Genomic DNA, 12087 nt, shown 5'->3' with positions numbered 1-12087 from the left:
GGTCTGACAACTAGGGATGCCGACGATAGTTGGCAAGCGGACTCTGACGCTGATGCAGATGAGAGAGAGAGATAACAACATCCAAAAGAAAATCACGAAGAAATAACATGTAGCCAAATCAGCTTTGTCTTAACACCTACGCACCGCAATGCACCCGATTCATACTTGACCGGTTTGGTTTTAATGAGTAATTTGAAAATAAATTGTGTAAGTAATATTCAAGTGTTAATTAAAATGTTTATCTTTATGTATTGTCGTTGCTAATAGGTCATACGTTTGTTTTGCAAATTGGCGTGTAATAGTGTTGTCGGTCGCTAAATACCGATATATGTAATAAGAGAAAGTGTATTAAGAGTTAAATACATACATAGAATGAGGATTGAGGTGCTGCAGGTGTGTAAATAAAATATAAAAACATTTTATGACGTCGCTTATTCGCCATGACACAACGTCGCCAGTGGACATTTTACAGGTAAGGGTTTTACATTCATACAATCATGTTAAGAAGTAATAAAGAAAAGTCTGCAATTGAGGAGAAATGGAACTCCAAATAGGAATTAATGCATTTGATTTTGAAGGTTACTTTTGACGTGACAACGTCTTAAATTAGGCGGCTGGGAGTCACTTATGAAAAAGTGTAACGCCCGGTTACGTTACGATGAGTAACCGAACGAGAGAGAGGCCCGCCGAATGCCTTGCGTCTCTCTCCCACTCAACTATGATCGGTCTGCCGCGCGCGTAAAAAGACGTTGTCACGTAAAATCTTCGCCCGTAAAACCGACTTTACAGGCAACCATTTTTTTTAAAATAAAGCCTGAACGCGGGAAATATGTACACATTTATTATCCTCTTGATCGTCTAGATATAAAAAGTCCAGCCGACACGACTCGCATGAACAAGAAAACAGACAAATAGAAAGAGAGAGAAGACGGATGGTGACCGTCCTAACAAAATTGTTTTTTATTTGCACATGCGTAATTATGTTCTGTGAACTTATGGGCATATCCGTGTATAACTGTGCTGACATGCAACAACTTCGTAAAGGTATGATTTTGGAGAAATCACATTTATTATCTTGTAAATTAATATATAAGGACAAATCACACAGATTGAGCTAGCCCCAAAGTAAGTTCGAGACTTGTGTTATGGGATACTAACTCAACGATAGTATATAAAGATCATTTTCCATCATGACCCGACCGGGGATCGAACCCGGCACCTAACGGTTCAGAGGCAAGCACTTTCCCACTGCGTCACCGAGGTCTACAATAAAAATTAGGTTATGTATTTTTCAGATAATTACGTAAAATATCCAATATTTTATTCATAATAGAAATAATTCAGTTAATACAAATAAATACTTAATTACTTCCATTTTATTAAAACATTTTTATCTGTGTGCGTGCGTAGTGCGAAGCTTTGCTATTAACATCTCACCGTCGAGTCGATTCGCAGTGAGACACAGTGAACCAATCACAGTGCGCCATTGTGACGCAACGACAACCACACCTTTTTAAATAACAGAGTATACTTTTAGGTTAAGTTCGCCATTTTATTTGTATGTTTTTACTTCAAACGTTACATATATTATTTTCCAGTTGTAACCAATCACAGTGCGCCATTGTGACGCAACGACAACCACACCTTTTTTAATAACAGAGTATACTTTTAGGTTAAGTTCGCCATTTTATTTGCATGTTTTTACTTCAAACGTTACATATATTATTTTCCAGTTGTAGATCCAGGATTGTCAGAATACTTGAGTATTGATACGAAAATATACGTACAGCCAGATAACATAACCACAATCCACGAGCCAAATGACGTGTGTCCAAACTCCACGAAGAATGAAAGATATAAACTTTTTTTACTTATCTTCGTATGCTCTTCCACAACGAACTTTAGAAATAGGAATGCTATAAGGAAAACGTGGGCGAATTACCAAATATACTTGAAAGCGTCACAAATTTTCCACAAAATAAGAAATATGTACAAAAATTTTAACTATACTGACGATCTTACTGCAGATAACAACACTGACACGTCTGAAAAAGAAAGTAACGTTGAAAACGACAATTTATTTAGGCTTAGCAATTTTGTACTGTTATTAAATAGATTGTCTAAAGGTGTCCAAGATAATAGAGTTAATAATAAAACTAAAGAAGTATCTGATGAAGGAGCCGACTCTAAGGAATACAAAAGATCGTTGCGCAAACTTAAATTTAATGTTTCGGAAATCAGAGCGAATAAATGGCCACATCACAAAAAGCCAGATTTTAAAGTTGTGTTTTTATTAGGTGGGTGGATTTTCGAGTATTTCAAGCGCCGTCATTACGATCCTTCTACATAAAGATCCTTCTTATGTTAAAAATAAAATATTGATAAAATTTTACACTACTCCCAATATACATAGTGTAGAGTTCGCACTGATTTGTCATTGTCACATATACGTCAATGTCTAGGGACAGGACGATTCCCGCCACTTTGGCTGACAGGCGAACGGGACCTCAGCCGGAGGGCTAACCAAGAGTTATGATTAAATTCGTGTGTAATACCTAGTTACTGAATAAAGGTTTAGCAGTAATAATATGTGAAATATTTATTCATAATCCCACACATAGATTCATAATTTATAGTACTTAGGTAGTCTAAAGTTTCTTGCCTTTGTTGAAATTTGAAGGAGGTTGTGTTAATGACGGTGATTGAAATGATCAGAAATTCATCCAGGTATGCCGAGTGGAAGGAATGCCATCAGTATTCAAGAGAAAATTGATAAGGAAGTGAAAAAATATCGAGATGTGGTTCAAGAGAGGTTCGTTGATTCTTATAAAAACTTGTCTTTGAAGAGTACGATGATGCTGAAGTGGTTTGTTAATAACTGTTACGAAAGCGGTGAGTGTAACTTGTTTTTTTTAAATCATCTTATTGTAAATTGTGAAGTACCTGCTTCAGTTATTTATAATCATTTATTAAACTGTGAACGTATGCTTTACTTTTTTATATAAAACGACAAGTATGCTATGTATGCGAAAAACACTCACTCACACATTCATCATGAAATCTCGAAAACTACTGAGCCCGTGAAGATGAAATTCGACAGGAAGGTAGATTGTGACTAGGAGACGTCCTCTAAGAAAGGATATTTCGTAAATTCCATCCCTAAGGGGGTGAAATAGGGGTTGCCAGTTTGTATGAAACTTTGTCATTTTTGAAGTCAATGAATAAATTTATTGCCATTTTAATTTTTTAGTTCGCTACATACTCAAAACTGACGACGATATGTACATTGACGTACCACACGTAGTTTTCAATCTAAATACCAGATCTAAAGTGTTTGATGATAGTTTGGTTGATGGCAACACCGACAAGGAATATCTCATAACCGGATCGCTTATCAGCAAGGGCGAGCCGCAAAGGAATTCTAAGAAGAAATGGTTAGTAGACACAGAAGTATGGATCGGAACAGAGGCTACATTCGGGAGCGTCTGAATTGTTACCTAGACTAGAGATAGATACTATTTTTAAAAATTCAAAATTCTTTATTCAATTTAGGATGATATACATCACTTATTGACGTCAAAAATTACTTAAACTAAGTCTACTGCCGGCTTACAAAGCGCAGGTGAAGAAGAAGCGGCTTTTTTCCAAGGACGTCAATTAACAAATATAGGTCTTATACATATATTAAAAATTAGGAGGACGAATTTTAATCATTATTAAAAATGTCAAAATTAGTGTATTTCCAATAAAATTATTGAAAATTGTCACACAAAATATATATATATATAAATAAAAAGCTAAATGTACAAAACGTACGTAATAATGTCATAAATCAATTACATATGTTATGAGGATACTGCACCACGCTTGAGCCAGACATTATTGTCGTTCACATAATCATCAGACTTGTAATATGCCATTTATATCGAATATACACTTATGATTTATGACGGTGGCGGTGTAATGGTTAAGACGCCCGCCTGTGGATCGAAAGGTCCCAGGTTCGAATCCTACTCGTGCCACAGAGTTTGTATACCAATCTGACTCATGTATAGTAGTTTTCATCGACCACCACTTGCTTCCGGTGAAGGAAAACACCGTAAGGAAACCTGCACACTGGTTGATTATTAACTTGTGTGTGAAATGGAGAAGGCAATGGCAAACCACTCCATTAATGATGCCAAGAAAGTTGTTGTGTGTGTTTCGTTCCACGTAATGACCACGACCCTCAGCCATGAGGAATACGACTATGAAGAAACCATTAAAAAAAGGGACAAATCCACAATAAACCTATTTTTGTATGGTTTGCAAAGAAAATATTAATTAGACTTACCTCCGAATCGTGCTGTTTTGTCGTTGCGCCGCTTCTTCTCACCCTTTGGAAGTCTGCGGTAGACTTAATTTAAAGAAAAAATTTGACGTAAGTATCCATTCTTATTGAATAAATAATTTTATAATAATAATAATAATAATTGGCGACTGATTTGAGGGGCCCATCCAGTGAGCGGCGAGTCACCACCTGCCACTGAATAGTCAGTTATCATGATTATGGCAGGTGACCGAATTCTTTGCAATAGCCCATTCTCAGTTCATCCAAATTTCATTCTATAGACCAGTACTTCTATCCATTATTCTGCAATAGTTCGCACTCCCGCCGTGACCTGCTCATGGGCATATCATTTCATTGGTATATCCGGGAGCGGGTCTTGGCGGGAGACCTACACAACATCAAAATTCTCCAAAGGGCCTCTACGTGTTGGATCCATATCCCCACGCAAGCCTCTCAAAGGACCTGACTATGTGCCGTGAATCCCAAAAGGAGATACAAATAATAATAAACATACTTACAAATAAATAAAAGGTAATACAGAAATTTGAATTTCTAAGACTGATTCTTGAAGGCAAAATCCCTGGCAAAAGACCTCCAGGCCGCCCTCGACGAAAGTGGTTTGATGACATAAAGGATTGGGCCGGAAAATAGCAGCCCAAAGCCGCAAGGGTTTCCGTATGCTGACCTCCAAACTTCAATTCGAAGCTGGCACCCCATGATGATGAATACAGAACAGTGAATCCAACAGCGGAATAAACTATTAGATGTGGCACAATTAGTTTTAAATCTATCCGATAAGCTGTACCTACTGTCTGTCTTAAAAATTATTCTAGCTTAATAATGCTGAGATTTTCATTCGAATTTTTGAATCTCCATGAAGGTACAGCCCTTGGAATGTGTACAGTGAACACTATTACCCTTTGTACGTAGCTGGTGCTGCGTACGTGTTGTCGGCGCCGGCCGTGCACGCGCTGTACAAAGCCGCGCTCTCTACCCGTTTCTACCATATAGAAGATGTATTTATTACTGGTGAGTTTCACACAACAAATGTATACATTACTTACTACATTAGAGGTGTACGTGTACCCGCGGCTTCGCCCACGTAAATTTTCCTTTACCTTGAAAATAATTGTCGCTACGATCCACGGTATTGAGGATAGGGAATGCATCTCCGGACTATTCATAATCCGAATCATCCAGATATCCGCGAATTCGGATTCCGGATTCCAAAATCGAAGCAGGATTTTCTGAATTTCGTATTTCGTATTATCGTCATATTTATCTCATTTTTTAACAAGAATAAGTATTACTTTGATTAAGTAATTGTTAGGTACTTTTATTGTTTAATAATTTGACAAGACGACTGTTTTTTTTTTTGAATAAAGAATTTTGAATTTGAATTTGAATTTGTTAGGTTAATTATGGTTGAAATTGTTATGCGTAGGTAAACCATTACGCGAAAGAACGTTATGCTTTTAAATCATGATGCCATGTTAAATTAGGACATAAAATTGAATGCACAAAAATAGGGAACCGATTTTTTCAGGTATTTGTGCGGTACGCTCCCACCCCCGCATCGTCCCCGAAAATGACCCGACATTCACGTACCACTTGCACGACACACAATGTATGCCGTTTGCGACTGCGCACAAGATACCGCCGTCGGAAATGATGAAGATCTCGATTGAAATGTTGAATGAGAGCCTACGAGACTAGTGAGACACTTTTCTTTAGACATTAACAGCTTTTACTCGCGATTTTGCCCGCGTTTTCCATAGGATATTTATTTTTTCCTAGTGCCTATGTCCTTCTACGTACGATACGAGAAATTTTATAAAGATTGGTTGAGTAGACGAAGTGTGAAGAAGTAACAAACGAAACTTACTATCGCATTTATATTTGAGATTGGGATTTTTAGAGTGCTCGGCCACGCCGGTCTCAAGGTTTTTTCCAATTTATTTTGTTCATTAGCCACCAAAATCTTCATAGTTGCCTGTGACTACATTGTGTAATGGAAAACTGTAATATTTTGCAATAAATTCCTTTTTCTAGTGTGGAATAATTTGAAAAGAGGATATTTCAGTTTTCGCTGATAAACTGATAAAAATGTGATACTGCTCCATCTCGTGGCATACAATAATACCCAAGCAACGTAGTGGAGTGTAGCGCGATTGACCGGTAAGCTCTCTTACGCGTACCAAGTCGCGGGCAAGGCGTGTACCCTGGTCAATAGTAACTCTTTAACGTATAGGTGTCATACGATACGTGACGAGAATACAACGCCTTGACAGCTAAAAGGCAACGACAACATTCCCAAAGAGGGATATCAGGCAAGCTGTTTTAAAATCAGAGCCTCCATAAAAACGAACAAAATTGTTATAAAAATAACCAATATTTTCTTGTTTTTTTTTTTCTTCTTACAGTTGTGAAAGGAAGCGATTAACGGCGTATTTGCCAAGTAAAGACAAATCCAAAAATGAACTGACCAAAGTCTCCAGTAACCCTACAATTAATAAAACAACTTCTGAATTAAATTTATTATGAAAGAAAGAAATGGTTTATTTGACAACGTGCTAAAATTAACACTGTTAAGTAATTAAAACAAATACTGTTTTAAAAGTCTTATGAATTAATTTATTTTTGACCCTTAACAAACGGATCTGCAATAGGATTTTCGACTTTCTCAAACGGGTAATACGGATGAGATTGCCAGAACGACGGCAACGTGAAGCGAGTTTTGGAATCGAATTTGTCAATATCTTCTATCTCACTCTTTTCTAGTGCAAAATCGAAGATGTCGATGTTTTCTCTCAGTCTTTTGAAGTTCGTCGTTTTCGGTACTGGCACAATGTTTCTGTCAACCTGAAAATAAAAATCGAATGACGTTACCTACATAATCTTTTTGACCGGCAAAATATTATAAAGTAGCAAAAAAATCTCTTAACGACAGCTGTCAATGTCAAAAAATAAAAAATGTGAAGATTAGACCATTACAGGCAACAAGTTACAGTATACTTCCAAGGCTGGATCGATTTTGATCATATTTTGTATGCATGTATCCAAAGACCCCCGTTCTAATAGGGACCGCTTTTTATCGCATAAACTATTTTGTCCTATTGTTCTTTGGCATAATAGGTCTAAGGCATAATTGATCTTTGGCATATGGGTAAATGTGGCATAATTACATTTTAGGTTGGGTTAGGTTAGTTATGGTTCAAATGGTTATGCGTAAAACATTATGCGTGAGAACGTTATGCTTATGCCATGTTAAAATATGACATAAAATTGTATGCATAAAAATAGGGAACCGTTCAAACATTGACTACTTTTTTTAGCCCCCACTTTACTATATTGGGGTTGAAAGTTTGTACGAAAATCATGATTTCTCTGAAAAAGCGGAATAGACATGTCTAGTCCTCATTAAATTAGAAATTTACGCGGGCGAAGCCGTTGGTAAGCTAATAAATTAATAAGTTATATAGTTTAACCCAGAAGACGCCGCGGACATAGCTTTTAAAAACACAATACCTACCAGCCACCGCAAAACCACTTGCGGCGTGGTCTTCCCGTGCCTCTCCGCCGCCTTCACCAGCGTCGGATCGTCGATCCTGGGGCCCGGGAACATCATGCCGAACCTTCTTACCAACGAGCCGAAGGGACTGTAACCCATCACCACCAGGCCTTGAGATTGAGCGAAGGTTACTAGTTCTTTTTGGGAGATTTGCGGGTGGACCTGGAAGTCAAATTCGATCGATCTATTATACTATTATTATAAAGAGGTGAGCGTTTGCGAGATTATGTTTGAGGCGGTTAATCTCCGTAACTACTGAGCCGATTTCGAAAATTCTTTCACCGTTAGAAAGGTACATTATCCAAGATTGCTATAGGCTATATTTTATCTCAAAATTCCCACGGGAGCGAAGCCCAGGGCCACATCTAGTGTTTATATATCCATTTTATCAATGCTCGGTCAAAATTATGCATGGTTTTGTATACTTTTTCTTTGATCAAGTATTTTTTTAGTAAGCTCTTTGTAGTAAATTAAAAAGATCGCTGTGGCGTTCATTAAAAGGCGCGATATTACCAAATTTGACGCGGGCGAAGCCACGGGTAAAAGCTGGTAGTAGGTAAACAAACGCTCATGTGATAGAAAATCCGAATGAGGACAATAACAAGAAAATAGCTGTGGCTAACACTGGTCTAGATTAATATAATTTCTATGCTATTCCGACTAGAAACATTATTCGTAAAATAATGTAATTAAGGGACCTCAATCTGCAAAGCGACAGGTTTGACAGCTCCCTCGTCCAGCACCCTCTGCAGCTGCTCCCTGTTGAAGTTCGACACCCCTATGCCTTTGGCCAGGCCCAGGCTCACCGCGTCTTCCAAGCCGCGCCATGTTTCCATGAAGTCTGTCGAAGAGTGGGTGTAATCCTCCTGCAAAATTTTCTATTGATATTGTTAGAGTGTATAAGATCTACATTCGTTAATTGACGTGTTTGGAGAAAAGGCTGCGATGTAGTTTGTTGCGGTCATGTTGTTATAAATTTTTAACTATAGCAACATTTACGCTCACATTCAAAAATGTTCTTTTCTTCCTCTTTGTCTTTCGCGCCAATAAAAGTGCTCCGAAGTAATCTGGGTATATACATTTAACCAGCACCGAAAAGCAATAATAATAACCAGTCCACTGCACTACGAGCCATCATTTATACACATATCATGACTTGAATAAAATCTGACACCAGTGTTAGCAATAACACACTCGATATGATGATTAAAATGATTATTGATGTCGAAAGATTAAAAAACGAACAGCAAACGTCCAAAGCGCAGGCGCAATGAACCATTTCAGCTGAAACTTTTAGGACTGCTCTATTTTAATGTGTATGTCTGTCTATTCTCAGCACACATTCCTCCTGGAGGGCTACCACAAAATACAAATCACATAGCTTGTTATTGCGTTCACACGTCCTTGTTTTTACATGATATGGGAAAATCTGACAGCGTAACGTGTCTGTATGTCTCGCAGTAGGCCATCTGCATCCTGCAAATGTGGTTCGTCCAATCTGCCTTCCTCCCTATACAGGGTTACTGGTATCAAACGCAAAATTTGGGTACTTCAAAATAAGCAAGTTTCATTCTACGACTTTTCGTGATTCGTGGCTTTTTTTTCATATAAAAAAAATACAATCTAATTTGCGATTCCACACGTTTTATCTCTATGTAATAACCAAGCAACACGAAATAGTACAGAGCGGAATCGAACATAGAGTTAACGTTTTATACAAACGACATTAAAACTAAAAAAAGGAAAGCTTTTGTATTTATTACATTTACGAACAAAAGATGTTAGTCTCTATGTACCTTATGCGCCTTTGGAAGTCGTGCGTTAGATACCAGTAAACCTGTATACCTAAAACTTTTATGAAAAAAATACTAACATTCAACCCAATAGGCCAGTGCATCAAGTACAGATCCACGCAGTCCAAGCCGAGTTTGTCCAGTGATGTCTTCAGCGCATCGGCGACCTGCGACCTCTTGTGGTGGGTGTTCCATAACTGTAACATTTGATATTATCCATCATTTTATAACTTTTATTTACTTTCGGGATCCCTTTTTTTTTCGCATAAATTTTTTATCCCAATTTAATTTAGCATAACGAGATAATTATATTTTGACATACTTGTTTTTTAACATACCTTTTCAATAAGCATAATTATAGTTTAGGCTAATGTATTTTACCATAATGTTGATTTGCATAAAGCTATAGTGTAGCAGTAGGTCAGGGTGCGGCGGGGTGGCCCTCGGGCCGCCCACAAGCCGTCAATATGCTCTAGAATATTATGCTTAAAAATTGTTATGCTTATGCCGAATTGATATTGTGCGTACAACTATTATGATAAGTAAAAGTGTCCCATGTTAAATTATGACATAAAATTGTATGAATAACAATAGGGAACCTTTACTTTCACCGTCGTTGTCTGTCTGTAATAAAATCTTGCAAGTTTTTGCTTCCATTTTTACCTTTTATGATTAGGAAGCCAAGAATGTAAATTCAAAGATCTCTCGTTATCTCATTTGTGTTTGATTTGATTTGATGTTGTCCGATCGATTTCGGCTTTGGCAGCTTCAAGGATTTTGAACTCGCTGGTGTGCTCGCGTGTCTTGTGTCACCAATCGTATTGCTGAACCTTCTATTGCATTGCAATGCATTTATGTATGTGCATAACATACTAAGATTGTGAATATAAAACTTATAAATAAAAAACTAAGTAAGTACAAAGTTATTATTCCACAGAAATTTCTTCTAGTGGGGGTCCACTAATGAATGAAGAATGGGAAAAACCTTACCTTAGTAGTAACAAATAAGTCCTCTCTCTTAACCGCCCCCTCCTTAATCTTCAACTTAATAGCCTCCCCTATTTCCTCCTCCGTGTCGTAAATGGCTGCGGTGTCAAAATGTCTGTAGCCGACTTCTATAGCTTCCATAACCACGTCTCGAAGTTGTTTATTTTGAGATTTTACCGGACCATTCTAGAAATTGACACAATTCGTAAAATTTAACATTCGTAAGAGTCATGTTTGATGCCTTTAGGCTACTTAAAAGGTTAAATGCGAGAACAGCAGCGCTTTTTTGGCTGGTTTTTGCATCCATGTTCTTAGTAAACATTAAACATTTGCAACTCGAAAAGCAAATAATTTATTCAGAAATTAGACACTTTTGGACGTCATATTCTGACCAAAATAATGAAACTGATTAAGTATACCTAGGTACGTGTTGGTTCCTATCGTGCCAGAATCCATTAAAATTCGGCGAATTGTATCGAGATAATATACCTATAGCCTCTGACGCCAGCGCCGGCCACCATACCGAATATCGGCGCCGGCGGCTATTACATTACTTGATGTTTCTCAGAGCCTTTCGAGCCCTGTGGCCGCGCTGTCATTACAATTTTTCAAATTTTAACAAAGACATGAATTTATTTTACTATCTGACTTTAACTTAATCAATCTGTACTGTAGTTATGTCAATTTTATGAACGATTGATTTTGGAAATGATTCTTTGCTCAAGATAATTGACCGTTCGTAATGACAGCGCGGCCGCAGCTGTCGAAACGCACTGAGAACCCACTTACCTGATCAAAACCAAGGAATGTCCCCAAAGCGATCGCTGGCATTTTCCCGCCATTGTTCAGTTTTAGTGTTGGCACCCCCGATGAGGACGCCATCTGAGAATCAAATTCAAATTTGTAATGATGTTCGTTGGAAATTGAGTCTTAAAGCGACTACTGTACAATAACAACAAATCAGCGGACCGACCTCTGGTGTTAGCACGTTTTGTCAATGTAAAGTATCTCTACAGTGGACGTTTTAAAGCTCATTTTTCAACGAACGTCAACTTGCTGAGGGGGAGCGGTGCGATACAAGTCTATGCTATGATCTTCATAGGGTTGATGTGGACTTGTGGACCGTCCGCCTGTGATCGACATGTCGCAGGTTCCTATCCTACTCGTATCACATGAGTTTGTATACCAATCTAATGTGTATGCGATTATTTGCGGTAGGAAGTAGTAAAAGTCATGTCAGATGCCTTCAGGCGACTTGAATAAAATCTGACACCAGTGTTAGCAATAACACACTCGAAAAGAACTTTGTTTTCAGCAGTTTGCAAAGTGCCTGGCGCATTGCATCGAGCACACACAGACCAGTTTGAAAAATAAGTTAAAAAGATTTTAACTTTTTTACTTTCCTT

General features: G+C 37.8%; 2 protein-coding genes across 7 annotated transcripts in view; one reads left to right on the top strand and one right to left on the bottom strand.

Moving 5' to 3' along the window:
- LOC128681387 (uncharacterized) lies at positions 1-6895 on the top strand. Of its 3 annotated transcripts, none has more exons than XR_010370266.1 (8): positions 1-472; positions 863-1044; positions 1734-2297; positions 2728-2892; positions 3251-3434; positions 5261-5359; positions 5877-6045; positions 6754-6895. XR_010370266.1 is itself a non-coding variant. In XM_053765235.2 (8 exons), exons 1-8 carry the CDS (start codon positions 441-443, stop codon positions 6872-6874), a joined length of 1566 nt encoding a protein of 521 aa, XP_053621210.1. In that variant the 5' UTR covers positions 1-440; the 3' UTR covers positions 6875-6895. The 3 variants fall into 3 exon arrangements, 2 of the variants coding, with proteins under 2 accessions (XP_053621210.1, XP_053621211.1); XM_053765235.2 differs by having other exon boundaries at positions 5211-5359; XM_053765236.2 differs by lacking the exon at positions 6754-6895 and adding an exon at positions 6383-6507 and having other exon boundaries at positions 5211-5359.
- LOC128681388 (aldo-keto reductase AKR2E4-like) overlaps positions 6853-12087 on the bottom strand; it is a 19143-nt gene continuing 13908 nt past the window's right edge. For 3 of the 4 annotated variants that reach the window (XM_053765241.2, XM_053765240.1, XM_053765237.1), the window contains exons 2-7: positions 11471-11563; positions 10685-10867; positions 9775-9891; positions 8600-8779; positions 7863-8063; positions 6853-7192 (exon numbers count right to left, since the gene is read on the bottom strand). In XM_053765241.2, the coding sequence (XP_053621216.1) occupies positions 6965-7192; positions 7863-8063; positions 8600-8779; positions 9775-9891; positions 10685-10867; positions 11471-11563 (1002 nt within the window). In that variant the 3' untranslated portion in view covers positions 6853-6964. The remainder of the gene's footprint in view (positions 7193-7862; positions 8064-8599; positions 8780-9774; positions 9892-10684; positions 10868-11470; positions 11564-12087) is intronic. The other variant, XM_053765239.1, reaches the window with a different exon arrangement.

Source organism: Plodia interpunctella, chromosome 27, assembly GCF_027563975.2.
Source record: "Plodia interpunctella isolate USDA-ARS_2022_Savannah chromosome 27, ilPloInte3.2, whole genome shotgun sequence".
NCBI classification, from domain to species: Eukaryota; Metazoa; Arthropoda; class Insecta; order Lepidoptera; family Pyralidae; genus Plodia; species Plodia interpunctella.
This window is presented reverse-complemented; position numbering and strand designations above follow the sequence as displayed.